Consider the following 17299-nt stretch of genomic DNA (forward strand, 5'->3'; position numbering starts at 1 on the left):
TACAATGATTGCTTCAAAACACTTCTAAAACAATTTCAGCTGTGTTTTGATCTTGGGGGAGACTATTTTGAATAAATACAGTGATTTTGTGAACAGAATCCATGGCTTTTATATTTCATAGTCTCAGTTCTAACAGAACTGCAGCAGGCATGGTATCACTGTGGTATCACTGTGGACCAATGGAAACATGTTACAGAAATAATTCAAAAGCCAAGATTGCATAAATACTGTTTACTGGATAACCAGTTTCAACACACTAAAGGTGCCGTCATCGGATCTGAATGTAGCTTAACATTTATAAACCATTTAGATATAACAATACATGAGGCAGACCAGCTGATTTAAAATCATTGTCACAAAAAATAAAAAACAACTGCTCTCATGGTCATTCTGTTCCATCAGATATGTAAAATCAAAGTCACAAGATAATACTATTTGGTACATGACTGCTGCTCAACTAACAAAAGTCAGCCGTTAGTCGAGCAGCAGTCATGTATCAAATAGTTTTATTGCATCACATGTATGTTTGAGGTGATTTTTAAATTTTATAAAGAGAAAAAGCTTGGAATAATTTTAGTCTTTTATTGTCCTGCACACAGACAACAACAGATATATGCACTGAACAACTGACATTTCTTGCTGCTTCAGTGAGACAGTGTTGCCCTCTTCACTCTAAGCAAAAACCAATGTGGCATCATCTTGTAAACATATACACTTGGACTTTCATGACAACAACCACCTACACAAGTGCTATTGCCGGAAAAGACTTCCCTTCAGTTGAGGCTGCTACTTTTGTTCTAAAGGCTACTGTTATACTTCCCACTGCATTACACAAGCCCTATGTCACAATTACAACATGTCTTATGACTCAAATTAAACATTGTGTAAATTTCCAATATGTTAATGGCTAATAATAATAGATAGTTCAGTGCATCCAAATGACATTGGGAATCGCTCGCAAATTATCAGTTCTGGCTGCATGCAAATTGTGTTTACAGTGTTTCAACTGAGTTGGGTTGAAAAGCTTAAACACATACAAAAATAAAGTTGTAACAACATTATCACGATGCACATCAAACAATTCTATTTGATCAGAAGATTACAAAACAGTAATAGCACTTTTTCTAGGCAAGGTATTATGAAAAACAATAACAAAAATTCCTGGATGGAACAATATGTAAAGTACAGGAAAGGCAATCACTCACCTATAGCTGAGTGATGTGTCAATATTATGAAAAGGAAAGTTGCTACTTACCATACAGCGGAGATGCTAAGTCGCAGATGGGAACAACAACACGACTGTCACAAATTAGCTTTCAGTCAGTATGGCATTCATCAAAAATAGATGACTGAATGGCTGACAGACAAACAGACAGACACACACGCAAGCGCGCGCGCACACACACACAACACACACACACACACACACACACACACACACACACGCACACACAAAACTGCAGTCTCCGGCAACTGAAGCCACAATGTGAGTAGCAGCAATAGTGCGTGATGGGAGTAGCGACAGGGTGGGGGTAAGGAGGAGGCTGGAGTGGTGAGGGGGGGGGGAGGATGTAAAGTGGTGGTAGGGGACAGTAAAGTGCTGATGGGGAGCATGCAGGGATGAGGTGGAGAGAGTGTAGGGCAGCTATGTACAGTCGGGAGGTTATACAGAGGGCAGCGGTGAGGTGGGGGGGGGGGGGGGGGGGGGGGGGTAGCGGAAAAGTAGGGAATAAAAACACTGGGTGCGATGGTGAAATGATGGCTGTGTAGTGCTGGAATGGCAACAGGGAAGGGGTTGGATGGGCAAGGACAATGACTAATGAAGGTTGAGGTCAGGAGGGTTACAGGGACATAGGATATACTGCAGGGAAAGTTCCCACACGCACAATTCAGAAAAGCTGGTGTTGGTGGGAAAGATCCTTATGACACAGGCTGTGAAGCAGTCATTGAAACAAAGAATGTGTGTTGGCAGCATGCTCAGCAACAGGTGGGTCCATTTGTTTCTTGGTTGCAGTTTGTCTGTGGCCATTCATGCGGACAGACAGCTTGTTTGTTGTCATGCCTACACAGAATGCATCACAGTGGTTGTAGCTGAACTTGTAGATCACATAACTGGTTTCACAGGTAGTTGGGATAGGTGATGTTTTTGACTAGACTGGAGTAGGTGGTGGTGGGAGGATGTACAGGACAGGTCTTGCTTCTAGGTCTATTACAGGGCTATGAGGTATGAGGTAAGGAGTTGGGAGCAGGGGTTGTTTAGGAATGAACGAGTATATTGTGGAGGTATGGTGGATGGCAGAATACCACTGTGGGAGAGGTGGGAAAGATAATGGGCAGGACTTTTCTCATTTCAGGGCACGGGTGTGGCGCATAGAAACACTCGACAGAAAACTATTCATGCAAGATTTTGAGTTTTTGCTCTTTCTCTAGTGGAAGTACACACATTCACACACACAACCACACAGACACCCAACACACATGCCCATGACACCAGAAGACTGACTGTTGGTTATCGATAGTAGCTGCCTTGGCAGATGGAGGTAGGGAACCACACATGAGGTGAGGCGAGGGTAATGGGATAGTGCGAGGCAGATCTGTTGACAGCTGACACAGCAGCTGCACAGTAAGATGATAGGAGTTCAGTGGATAGAGGTACAGAGAGGGAGAGGGGGAGGGGGAGATGGATGGGAGGAAAGAAGAGGAAGGTGGAGATGAGGAAGATGGCAGGGAGTCAAGGCAGAGAGGGAGAGGGATGGTAGAGATGGGAAAGAAGGAGACAGGGAGGGGGACAAAGGTGTGAGGAAGAGTGGTAGTAGAAGGCACTACACGATCTAGGTGGGGAAGGAGTGATATGGACAGTAGAGAGAAGGGAAACAATAATGTTAGGGGAACAGATCAGCAGAGGTTTAGGCAAGGGTGATTATTCGAGCACAGAATGTGCTGGAAAGACCTGCCTCTCACTGTCCCAGTATCCCCTCCTCATCTTGTGCGTTCTTACCCACCTTTATCTGCCAGGCAGCTGCTATCGATAGTCAACAGTCAATCTTGCTGTGGACACAGGCATGTGCGTTTGGGTGTCCATATGATTGTGTCTGTGAATGTGTGTACTTCCACTAGAGAATGACCAAAAGTGAGTATAAATAATTTGCTATTGCATGTTTCAATGCACCAGACATCGGTCAGCCATATGTGAATGGTTACCTTTCCTTATTCAGAGTATTATGAAAGTTAGTGAAATGTTTTATCAGTTTTTTAATCAGTTAATACTAATTAGAACATTGTCTTTTAATTGAAACTAGTTGTCAGAAGCAAGGCATTATGACCTCCTGCTTCAATTTTAATACATGTATTGCTTCAAGAGGCTTTTCAAAAAAGTGTTGAAATGAAGATGAGCACCATTCTCAAATCACACTTTGCAGGATTAGTTGATGGAAGTCATTCCCCATGAAACCTACTATGCCACAGTAAAACAGGGGTTCTTCTGATTTCCAAAATGTGTTCATAAAGCAAGGAATAATTTCTGAAAGAGAAACCAAATACAAAATACTTTAATCACATGAAGAAAGCTGATTACATAAATGTAAGTAAAGAAAGCACTATAAAAAGGGACGGATCATTTCAAGCAATTTTGTGTAGTGGCTGAAAGTATCTGTTACGTTAGATCAGAAATGATTTTTATTACATAGCATTTAGGTTATACAAAGCAGTTTTCATTTGAAGCGTTTGATTTGGAATTCAGTAATTGGTGGCAGCTGATTTCAGATTCTAGAAAATCATGAGGAGTTGAATATAATTATATCACAAATTATTCATGTCACAAGGCCACAATCAATGGTTTGGGAAGCATAATAGTCAACTTGAAACACACAGCCTGGAATCAAGTACTATGTCAAGACATCTATTTATTTTTCTTTTCCGCCAAACCTCTTTCATTTTCTCATAATGATGTCCTTCATCTCACCACTTGACACCAGTTGTTTTTCTGTTTGTTTTAGCTTCCTGAGGATCTTTGAATTTCCTGACTTCTGGTCTGAATTTGTCTCTGTTGAGTAAAGTCTCCTGTTCAATCTTAATTTCTTCTAAGTTTTCTTTTGTTCTGCCTCCCCACCCATTTTCTTTGCCTGTTTTCCTGTTTAGGAAGTCTTCGTTCGGTCTCATTAGATGTCCACAGAGTGTAACACGTCTTTCCCTGATCTCATCTGGGAATAAGGAATATTTCCTTATTTGGTCTCAAAACACCATTGCCGTCTTTGTTCTTGATTGGACCTAATATTTTTCGCAGGAGTCTTCTTTGTGTCTTCTCTCAATCTTCTAGTGTCTTTTGCACCTGGATTACAGTAGTGTTTTTGATCTGCACAGGACTTCTGGTTTTACAACTGTACTGTAAAGTCTTTATTTAATATCCTTAGAAAAACATTTTTGTTGTACAGATTTCTCACTTTCACGTATCTTCTTTTCATTCTACCAGTCCTGATTTTAATTGCTTCTTTTTCACTTTTTATATTTAATTTTCAGCCATATATTTAAAGTTTTTATTATATAGATGACACCATAATTGGTTTTTGAGTTTCTTGGTGATTTATTTTCATTGGTCATATATTCTGTCTTTCCAAACTATATTTGTAGACCTGCCTTCTCAGCTATTTTCCTCAGAAGTTCTAGTCTTTTCTTTGCATTCTCTCAGGCTCTATCTCCTTATAACAAGACTGTCTGTGAAGGCAAAACAATTTATTGCTTCTTTCGATTTACCCAACTTTAGGTAATTATCAGCTTTTTGTTTGTCTTCCTCTATTTTCCATTCTCTTATAACTTTTTTCCAGCACACAGTTGAATAATAACAGTAACATGCTGTCTCCTTGTTTTACTCCTGATAGAAGTTGAAAGGGAATAGAAGTTGTTCCAAGAAAGCTAACTTTAGATATCGTGTTTGTGAGAGTTTGCTCACTTATTTCCAAAGTTTTCCTATCTAGTACAAATTCCTTTGGAGCCTCTGTCTACTGAATAATAGGCCATTTTACAATTGACAAATATTAACACTATCATTTTATTTGATATTTTCATATTTGTAATTATATGAATAAAATAGAGGGAAACATTCCACGTGGGAAAAATATATCTAAAAACAAAGATGATGAGACTTACCAAACAAAAGTGCTGGCAGGTCGATAGACACACAAACAAACACAAACATGCACACAAAATTCAAGCTTTCGCAACAAACGGTTGCTTCATCTTTGTTGCGAAAGCTTGAATTTTGTGTGTATGTTTGTGTTTGTTTGTGTGTCTATCGACCTGCCAGCGCTTTTTTTTTTGGTAAGTCTCATCATCTTTGTTTTTAGATACATATTTGTAATTATTTATTTAAGGTTTAGAATTAGCTTTGGACAGGATCTGTTACTTCTAAACTCCACTTAATACTCTCCAATCTGTTTATCTAATTGAGGATTTAACATATCCAGAAGAGCTTTCAGTGAGAGTTTGTTTCATTAACACAATCTTCCAATTTTTTGGAATTGTTTCAGTGACCCCTACATTATCTTTTTTTTTTTTTCCATAATTGTGACACCCAGATTGTCACTATCTTTTCGGATTTCTGTTGTGAGGCCACTTTCATCTGTGGCTTTGTTGAATTTTAATTGTTTGATGTAAACTTTAATTATACTTTGAATTTTCATTTTGAATATTATCATGGAATAACAGCTGTTTGGTTGATTTTTCACAGTTCAATAGCTTTTTGAAATAAGCTGCCATTACTTACAGTTTTCTTCACTGTTATGTGCAGATTTCCATTCACTTGGCTGAAGTTTTTTTTTTTTAGTATTCACTTCCTTCTGCATCTTTTGAAAATTGCATTCCTTTTGTTTCATATTTTCATTATTAATTCCTTTCATCTTATTGGTTTGTTTCATGATTTTATGTTTTGGAATAAATCTCATGTGGGTCTCAGTGGGGTAGTGATTGAATTAACTTCCATTTCTCTCTTGACTCTAATGTTCCTGATTTCTGGAAAATTATATCTGTAAATGGTGACACAATCAATCTGAAACTCTTGCAAATTGGGATTTGGTGATATCCATGTTTTTTACTTTCTATGTATTTTTCTAAAGTGTGTTGTCATGATTTTATAAAATGACTTGTAAATATCTACTAATCTTGAACCATTTGTTGTAGTTCCTTTATGAGGTGTATAGTTTCCATTAACTTTTCGGAATGATTTCAGGTTACCCAATTGCACACTGAAGTCCCCCATCAAGATAATTACATTCTTTTCTGAACTTTCAACAGGCTGTTTTCCAGATCTTCCCAAAAGTTTTCTACTTTGCCTCAGTTTTTCTTGTTGTCTTCATTTGTTGGTGCAGGGCAACAGAATATTGAGCAATATTTATTCTTGAATTTTATTGTTATAACAGTGTCTTTCACTGAAGGATTAAAAATCAACATTTTGGATTATACTTTATTGAATTGTGAAGGCAATTATTAAAATTCAGAGACTTGAGTTGCAAACTCTAACTGCCGGTTTACCTTTAAAAAATCAGTAGTTCTCACAATCTACTGTTAGGTCACTAGCACACCTTGTTTCTTGGATGGCTGGCAGCAGGATGTTCTTGCTGTTCAAAAAGTACTTTGTTTGTTTCAGTTTCCCAACTTTGAGGAGAGAGTTAATATTTATGGTTGCATGGCTCCAAAAGAGTGATTTGCACATGTTCAGTAAAAGAGAATCGTTTCACAGTAGCAAAGGTGCACAATATGGTTCCATTATCTTTTATATTTTCCTAAAAACACACATTTTATAAACAAGACAACTATCATAACATTTAGTGAATTAGCAAAATCTAACCTAGGCATTTTTCAAACTAAACTGTAGTTTACAAAATCATAGTATGCTAGTATTCCAATCTTTACATACAGTAGCTCACTCCACCCCAAAATAGTCATTCTGTGGGAGTCACTCACTATGCTGACATCTCCATGTTCCTCTCGTGAGCAAAATGTCCGCAGTTAGCTATCAAATACGCAGCGATTATGTAATATAGTCATGAGAGTTTGTCTCGTAAACTGTACAGAAGTATGTTACCAGTGATGTTCACTTAATATATCTGCAAGACTCAATATGTGAACTTCGATGAGATGCATGATTTTGTATGAATAATTTTTGGTGAATATATTTGTGGATCTATGATATTTTGAACCAGCACCATAAATTTTACTACTTGGATATTTATTCATTTCTGTGACTTTATCAAAAACTAGTGTGTGCACTATTCCAATACCACGCAGCCATTGTGTTCTGTTAATATTGTGTTCATAAAGGACTATGACTCCCTAGTGTGATTATGTTGTTAATGCACTTTCATGTATAGACAGACTACTTGCATATGATGTCTGATGTTAAATTGGATCTGGAAACTGTAATGTTTGTGGTGACAATTAACAAGAAAAAAAGCTACCTCACATGACAATTTGTGTCTGTACATCATTAGTACAAATCCTGGAAATCAATTTACAGCTGTTCTACAACACTTTGATCATCAAGACTCCAAGAGCATAATGGACAATGCAGGAAAGCACCATCACAAGCTCACGTCGACGTTATGGCCACCAAATTTGCCTGATCTGAACCCAATGGAACACACCTGGGTCACTACTGGGAGCTGTGCACCCACTAAACACAGAACTGTAATTTATGGGAACTATGTGACCTGTGCATAAACATCTGGTGCCACATACCTCCGGAGAGGGTGTTAAAAGTTAAGTAGAGAGAAAGTAAAAAATGGAGAGGTAGAATACAGAAGACCTTGTAAAATTCTTACCAACAGAAGGGGAAATTGACATTGAAACTAAAAACAGCAGCAAAAGGAAATATACCATGGATCCCTACTTGTCACTGGTGATGCCACCTCCTACAAACCAACATTCCTCATGCCCACAGCCTTGGTGCTATTGAACCCCACCTCCGTTCCTTGCCACCCATCCTCATGTGGTATTCTATCACCCACCCATACTACACAACAATCCTGGTCCATCCTTATGCCACTCCCACTTCCACTCCCTTGTAACAAGGGTCATATCCCTATGCAAGATCATGGTGCAAGGACTGCTCAATTCACTCTCCCAGCACATTCTCCTCTACTCTTGTCACAGGCTTATCCTATCACATCAGAAGCAGAGCCACCTGTGAAACCAGCCATGTCATATATCAACTCGTTGGAATTTCTGCACAGCATTTTATGTGGGCATGACAAGTCCTACAAGAGAGTTCAGGAATTTAAATACCTGGGAGCACTTTTCACAGAAAACTTGTTATATAAATCAGGGGTGAATGCCAGGATCCAAGAAGGAAACTGATCCTCCTACATCCTAACACACTTGGTTCAGTCCAGATATCTCTTGAGAAAGTTCAAGATTTGGTCATATAAACCACTGACTCAACCCACTGTACTATATGGCTGTGAGATGTGAGATTATATTTGAGACAAAAGTATTGTGGAAGATGTTCTAGCCAGTCAAAGGAGAATTGAGGATCAGCCACAACCATGACCTAGATAAACAGTACCGAGGTGAATATATAGCAGGAATTGTCAGAAGCAAGAGCAACTAAAGTGAGCTGGACTTGTGGCTCGGATGACTTTAAGACCTCAAAATGATAGCAGAGTATGTCAAAACTGGCTGTTTTAAATAAAGAAATATTTATGCAATCTTGACTTCATTTTTTTATTTTTTTATTTTTTTGCAATGCAGGGGGTTCTCTCCTCGTTATGATCTTCTTACTCACTTTGGAGGGACCTAACCTTCATACCAGACTTCTCCTGTGAAATGACTACTGAAACGTAGTAACAGGTGCTAGTAGGTTCACAAACAAGGGTTTATTTATCCAATTACAAATTGGTTTAACTTCTGATTGACAATAACTTCTTACAGCCAATAACAAGTACAGACTTTCATTATGCTTCTGAGTCAAATTCAGTTCTATGTTATGTCTCCCTGGTTACCAAGTCCCATGATTGCAGAACTTTGTCGTGGATGGAGCTCTGTGCCACACTGTACTGCTCTGCAGACTCTGAGCCCCAACTGCTCTGATGTCACAAGCAGCCATTTGGCGCCCCCGCAACATCTCCAAAATAAATTCTCACATAAATCCAAACAGAACCTAATTTCCTTTTACCTATATCTAATATTACTTAAGCCTGGTCTTTCGGAACTCAGTTCCCAGCATTATAAATATTTCTATAAACGCAAATACACATGTTCTCACAATCTCAATTCAGCAGTAAGGGTGCACATCACCAACTGTCAATGACCACCATGCATATTTGCACCCCTACAGCAAGTAAAACAGGTCATTCCAACTGTTTTCTCAAAAAGAGAAAATTCAATCGGATGGAAGACTACAGGTGGCCTCCGCACAGGAGGAGACACTGGGAAGGCCAAGTTGGAGGTAGAGGAATGGCCTCCATGAAAACCTGCAACAGTCAGCAGTAGATGTGGACAGATGCCAGATGGATGGAATTATTTATACTCAGCCACAACTTTCCTTATGATGTGTAAAAAAAACAAGAAGAGATAGAGAAAGATTAGGGTATGAGTTTGTCAGCTGCATGTTCCATGGATCATAATTTGTGATCTGTCACTATGATGCCAAACAAATCAGTTTTACAATACACTTCTGTGAAGTAGAAAGAGTTATCAGAGGATATGATTTCAGTTTGTGTTTGAAGGTAATTCTATCTTAAGTATTACAGGATTATATTAGCACCTCAATTCATCTTAAAGTGTCATAACTGACATAAATTTTGCCAAGAGAAGCATATGGAAGCATGCCCGGCAGAAATACAATTTCATAATAAATCTTTCATAATAGTAAGCATATACTCAGCACCTGCAAGTAATTTTAATCTGCTCATAAACCACATTGAAGCTCTGTTGACCTATTTTAAAGTAAAAATAACAAAGGAATAGTGGTTGCTAGTGATTTTGATGTAAATTTTCTTAAAAACTCTTCCAGTAAGAATTAATCCCAGTTTGGTAACATTATCATTCAACTTAATTCCTACCATAAACTTGCAACTAGGGCAGCTAATTTTTCACTAACAGCCATTGATATCTTTGTAGAAACAACTAATGAACAACATTATATTACAAAACCAATAATCAATCATCTCTCAGATCATGATGTGCAATTCCTTTTGTTAATTTGAATACTGAACAGGATATAAAATCTACTAGATCTGAGTTCAAGATGGTAGCCAGTACACCAAAAATTGATTTTCAGGACACTCCCCAAGAGGTGAACTGGACTGATGAATACAGTGCCCATGGCACAAATGAATAATACAACACTTTTATTAATTAAGCCCTTACTTTATTTGAGTACTATTTTCCCCCCAAGATACCCAAGATTAGACTAAAGTCTACAAAGAAATCATGGACAACTCAAAGAATAAAGACATCTGCAAACCAAAAAGGAAATTGTATCTGTCAGTCACAAACAGGTTTGATGTTGATGTTACAGCTCATTACAAGGAATACTGAAAAATATTAAATACAGTAATATGAACATCAAGCAAATGCAATGAGAAAAAGATAATCACATGAGATAACAAAATATATGCAATATGGAATACAGTGAAGGAGGAGACTGCTAGAACCAGACTTGAAGAGGGAGCAGGTAGCATTAATAAATGAGACATTGGTAACAGATGTGTACAGTGTTGCAAAACTTTTTGACAAGCATTTCAAATGTAGTGCACCTGCTGTTGTTCAGTGATTGTCTGGAGGTGGACATTGTAGCCTAGAAGTTTTTGAGGCCACTGTTACTTGTTTATATTAACCATCTGACTTGACCACATTACTATATCTTGAGGCCACAGGCGTCTTTCTCGATGATGCAACATCTGCACCATCTGGAAATCTCCAACATCAATCACGACAAAATAATTCACATGAAGCTTCATTATTGTGTCTGTACTTCACTTCCATTACATGCGTTCCATATCATATTGTATTACAGCATATGACTTCTGCAAAGTTCACAATGCAGACTGACTTTGTATCTGTCGTCTCTGGTCTTCCATTCACAAGTGATGTCACGGCCACTGTCATGCCAGGCAATGTTACTACCACTACTGTATTATTTAACTGATTCTCTCCACAATAGTATGACTGCAACTTCCTGTCATTCTGCTCACTGACCAGAATTCTATATTTAAACTTGTTACACACTATCTCTTATTGAATAATAAACTGAAAATTTATATTTGTGGTTTGTAACTACTACCTGGACGGCTTTTTTTTTATGTAAAAATGAACTAAAACCAAATTTGTTCCATGTGATGTATGGAATTAATGTATTACAACCTCATTAAAAGTGTAATATTTCTTCTTTGGGAAAAAATGTTGATAATACACTTTCTACAACAACAGTAAAGATAAAGTTATGTAAACACATAGGTGAAATGCAATATAAATTATTCATGCTTTCACACTAGGAAATATACAGTTTATTAACTTTAAGGTGGCAGAGTTGTGAGGGGAGTGCGGGGAGAGGAGGAAGCAAGCATTGGCTGGCGAGAGGAGGGGAGAGGAGAGGAGTCATTGGGGGGGGGACAAGGCACGCCTACCAGTTGCAGTGCTGGCACTATAAATTGCGCGTCATGCTTACACGAAAGCAGACGAAAGGCTTGGAAGTAAAACTTGCTTTAAATGTTGTTCGTAAGCGAAACTGAAATCGTCATGTACATTAAAATTTATATATATAAAAATGAATGTATGTATGTTTGTCTACTATGCGCTCACAAACCATGAAACGGGATCACCAGTGCACAATGTCTGGACGTTCTAACAACGCATTCCTCTTGTTTTCCACCTTACGCCATATGAATCCCATAGACAAAAGTACTTTTATCAGTGAGACAATACTCCACTTCCAGCCTATTTTGTCATGCAAAACTGGAAGCAGTGTTCGCAGGCTCGGCACAATCTTCCGCACTGAATACAATTCCGCTATCGTGTGGAATGACACGCTGATTGAAATCATCAATCATTACTTCGATTTCTCCAATTCTTTTCCTAAGTTAAAAGAGAGAGAAAGATTTATAAGAAAATGCCTTTTGCACCGCATGTATTTTTTTAATTTGGAAATGTACTGTAATATGACTGTGTTTCGAAATAATACAGCAACCAGTGGTGTTTCCATACAAAGCAATACGGTAGCAAGGAAAAATGAAATATAAGGTAATTCGGGCGAAATAGGGGGCTCCTTCAAAGTGACCGCGAACAAAATATTTGAAATGGAAACTCACCTTTTCTTGCCAGGTGTTTGTGGTGATACACCAGGATGATTCTTGAAAAACTGTTTGAATCTTCGAATGCTACGCACGCTTTGTCCTGCATATGTAGCAGCTCTCACTGAAGATTTGTAAATGGGGTGAAGCAATTTTTTCTGCTCCCTTTCCCTTTCGCAGCATTCAATCACACGCAATATAACTTTGTGAGCATCGCTATGTAATACTAGTTTCCTTCGAACCGTAGGCCTACCGGCAGGGGTCATTGGCGACTCCCGAGATGGGCCAGCAACTGCCTCTTCACTCATTTTGATAATGTTTAGCACAACTGCACAATAAAAACACGCAGAACAGTACAGAGCAAAACAATAACGAAGCAGACGACAATGGCTACCTTGTACAACACAGTCAGCTACGTAATGTTGGCAACAGTCGAAACTGCGTGCCTACCGAAGCATCCTGACGTTTACTGACTTCTACCGATTCAGGACTAGGGAGAGGTCTGCCATCTAAAAGTTTACACACTGTAATCTAATTCAATAATGAAGGCATGAAAATACTTTCACTGGCTACAAAACTATACATTTGTTTTCTAACTAATATGCCTTTTAGAGAATCTAGTTAGCCCAAAATCTCATTATGATCACTGAGTACTGTATTGTATCACTCGATAATGGAGTTAAAGAATGGAAACAACAAACAAAAACTGAGGAAAGACACACATACAGTAAATTCAAGGTGTTTATTAGCTTTTGAGAGAGAGAGAGAGAGAGAGAGAGAGTTAGTTTGAAATTTATAGGAATACTTACCGTCCTCTGATATTGATGGCTTGAACACATCACTGGGAACAGACTGCACCTCATGCAAATCCCATACTTCTATCCCTTCTGCACTTCCAGCAGCTATAGCAGCTCCTAAAGCAGTTGCCTCAGTCATCAGTGGTCTGACTGCAACACATATTTTATGAAGGTTTATATTTCCTGTCAAACTTGTATAGCAAGCCATAGACAGAGAACAGAAAAATTATCTGTGGTAGTATACCTATTGTGGCATAGCCATTTATACCACCCATACGGAACAAGACAGCAATTACCTTCATAGTTGCAATGAGTCATATCTCCATTGTTACATGTTTTCTCACGTGAGCCAGCTAACAGTTTCAGCCGTGAGATGTCACTACCATCCATGCAATGGAATGTTACATACATTATACTAAATTAAATTCCACGTATGCCATATGACAAATGGAACAGAACCTGGTGTGACAGTCCATTATGCCAGTAGATAACAATAGTGTTAATTTCAGCCAACAATAGTGTTAATTTCAGCCAACAACAGTGTTAATTTCAGCATCACATCTGTAGTAAACTTAGAGATATAGAAAACCACACAAAACACATTATTTAGAACTTTCAAAAATCAGTAATGTCCTGTGTTCATAAGTAGTAATGAACAGCCAATGAAGGAATTTAATGAAATTTCTAGCTTTCCAGAAACAAGGATAAAGTTTTCTGTAAAACACTGTACTATTTCCATAACAATTTTTATTCTTATTGACATCATGTTTTTTTCATAATTTAATACCAATTGCATTTGTTCTGTAACTTGGGTGATTGAACAAATATCTGACATGCAAATAATCGTAATTATCGAGAATTAAAAGATCCCGAAGTATTGTAAAGTATTATATAATGAACTTGAATGATGACTGTGCAAATTCCAAATTTTTTTGTTTGAATTGTAGCTTTATTTCAAATAACTTAATTTCCACATGGTGTGTTGTGCAGCCATAACCTAGTGAATGTTGTATTTTAAACTGTAACTAGTGTGGACTTGGTGGTGCGAAACTGTACATAAAATTGACAATATAACAGAGTATTCGTTCTATGAATCTCTCTCTCTTGATAATTAGCCAGAGTTGAAACAGAAAATATTTTTCACCCTGTAAATACATTTAGTGCAGCTTATTTCTATTACCATTTTTCTAGTCGAGAAATATTATTCATCACTTCAGAGCAGATGTGTGCTGTAAAACATCACTGAAAGCTGGGTGGAGCATTTATTAGTGTGCTGCATATTCTGCCATGCCAGTATAAATTTGTAAAATTTTTCACACTGAGAATTTTCACACGTGAATAAATCCAAACTAAGAGAATGTGTATAATGTACATGAAAAATTAAGAATGCAGACATGTACATAGGCTAGGAAGTACCTACTCCTGTATGACTAAGGCTGTCAATGTTAGTCCAAGCTCAGGTAAGGAAGAGCTGTCAAATGAAGTAGAAAGGGAAGTAGATTGAGGTCTAACATTACAACAGCAATGAGTTCATCAGAGAGGTGCACAAGTCATCCAAAACTCAACTCATGCTTTTCTCATACAACTTTCTGAAAACCAAGGAACAAAGCAGTCAGGTAAATGCAATATTTCTTGACTTCCAAAAAGGATTTAATTCACGACCATACCCATACTTATTAATGAAAGTATGATCATGTGGAACCATCAACAGATCAAAAACCGAGTTTAGGCATGTCGAAGGGAAGAGTGCTTGCTGTCCATACTGTGTATCCATGACAAGGCAGACAATAATCATTTCAGACCTTCTGCTCATTAAGTGGACAATATAATGAGGTACTGTCTGAAAAGCCGTACAAATATTCAATCAGATCTTGATACGGTTTCTAAGTGTAACAAAGATACATAACTTGCCTGAAATGTTCATAAATGTACAATTGGGCACTTCAGCAGACACAAAAATGTAGTACCCTATGACTACAATATCAATGAGTCACAACTGTAATCAATCAACTAATACAATTGCTTGGTTGCAAGAATTTGTATGGATATGAAATGGAATAATCACATTGGGCCACTCACAAATAAAACAGATGGCTGGCATCAGTTGATTGTCAGGATACTGGGGAAACACAGAGAATGCTTAATAAACACTTGTGTGACTCATTCTAGAATATTACTCAAGTGTGTGAAGCACATTCCATATAACATTAATGAGGGTTACTGAACATGTACGAAGAAGTGTGGCACGAATGGTCACAGGTTTATTTAATTTATGGCAACCATCACAGTGATGCTGAAAAACTTGAACTAACAACTATCCTGAGAAAGCCTACATACGAAGTTTGAGAAACAAGTATAAACTGAAGAATCAAAAAATATACTTTGTTTATTTAAATTTTATTTTCATGAACCCACCAAAATGATGGCTTTTGCAAATTTCACAAATACTAGAATTACAATAATTATACTTACAAAATATGTTACATATGTTCTTAGCATGTCTTATACCTGTTTTGTACATTTCAAACAATGGAAAATTTGGGCTAGAACAACAACAATATGAATTAGGATAGATCGCTGCTCACCTTTTAAAGGAGGTGTTGAGTGGCAGGCAAGCGCACACACACACACACACACACACACACACACACACACACACTCACTGCTCACTTGCATATGGCCACTGTTGTCTCCAGACCCTGAGACCTGACTGCCTCTTGCCTCAGTACCTGGAGATGACAGTGACCATACACTGTGTGTGTGTGTGTGTGTGTGTGTGTGTGTGTGGTCAATGACTTTGTCAGATAGCTTAACAATATCCAGCAGTCTACCTTGAAATGTGCCTGCTGCTGAATGCCTCCCAATGCAGTGAGTAGAAATCCTTCCTAATTTATACAGTCACTGGAACATATTGCCCGCCATGTACTAAAATTCATTGAATGAATATAAACATATTTATATCTGGAAATATTTTCATTTCATTTTGAAATCAGTACCTTTATGCGTTCTTAGAGAGTTTGGTAGCATGTTAAACCAAATCAAACCACTAATGCATGGGCTTGGATCTATCATTCTGTCCTTTTAATTTTGAACTTAGGTTGGTTATTCTTCTTTTTCTGCCTGGACTTATCCTGCATCTCCACAGGGTTGGCATGTTATTTTGGATTTGGTGCTGGTTATGGGAGTGGGTGATCATTTGCCATTCCTGAGCCACCACTCCCCCCCCCCCCCCCCCTCCTCCCTCCAAGGACAGAGCTTTCATAAAGCTTCTCTCTGCATCTAGAGTTCTCTCGTGTGCAAGTTTGAGAATATTTTCTAAATGTTTGCAAATCACACAACTGTGTTTGAAAGTGTGTACCAGTCTGGTATTCAGCTAGTTGGATGTGGAAAATGCCTAGAAACCACATCCAGGCTGGACGGCACACCAGCCCTCATCATTAGTCTGCTAGGCAGATTTGATCCAGGATTGGTGCACCTCCCCATGCCTCAGAAGTGGGTGCTTTAATGTGCATGGTTATCTGGGGAGGTCTAATTAATTAAGTTGGTCCACCCTTAAAAATGTAACTAATTTAAATATGAATCAAGAATATATTGTTAAGTATTTGTGCTGCGCAAATACTTCATTATACAATTCTTTATGGCCAAGCCTTATTCCCCTTCGCTGTGTCAACAATATTCTGCTGCCTCCTTTATATATCACTTCCATAGCAAACATGAAGAAAAGGTGACTCTATTTACAGCAAATGCAGAGGCACTGAAACACTCATTCTTCCTCCACTCCATACACAAATGAAATGGAAAGAGGCTTTAATATGTGGTTCAAAAGAAAGTACCCTGCATCCTGCATTTTGTTGTAGTTTGAGAAGGGCAGATGTAGATCGAAGAAGAGTAGGGAAGGAAATTAACCACATCCCTTCCAAAGGAACCATCCTGCATTCATCTAAGCAATTAACATAAATCAACTTAAACACGAATGTGGATGGTCATATGGTGGATTTAACCTCATTCCCCCAAAATGTGAACCTGCTGTCTTACCACAGCACCACTTAGCCTATTATCAAATGAACTGAGATTGTGAAAGCAAGTGCCAGATGCATCTTCGACAGTAAAAGGAGCAAGAGATCCTGATTAGTTGCAAAAGACAAATTGTAGCAAAATATCAGCTGTACTGCAGACAAAGACAACTACACAAAAATCAGTATGTAATACTAAGATATATAT

At 38.1% G+C, this 17299-nt stretch overlaps 1 protein-coding gene across 1 annotated transcript in view; it reads right to left on the bottom strand.

Annotated features, from left to right (window-relative positions):
• The window catches only part of LOC126187794 (glycerol kinase-like), a 163459-nt gene that overhangs the window by 38515 nt on the left and 107645 nt on the right, over window positions 1–17299 (bottom strand). The window contains exon 11 of the mRNA XM_049929069.1: window positions 13091–13228. Within this exon, the coding sequence (XP_049785026.1) occupies window positions 13091–13228 (138 nt within the window). The remainder of the gene's footprint in view (window positions 1–13090; window positions 13229–17299) is intronic.

Source organism: Schistocerca cancellata, chromosome 5 (assembly GCF_023864275.1).
Source record: "Schistocerca cancellata isolate TAMUIC-IGC-003103 chromosome 5, iqSchCanc2.1, whole genome shotgun sequence".
NCBI lineage: Eukaryota > Metazoa > Arthropoda > Insecta > Orthoptera > Acrididae > Schistocerca > Schistocerca cancellata.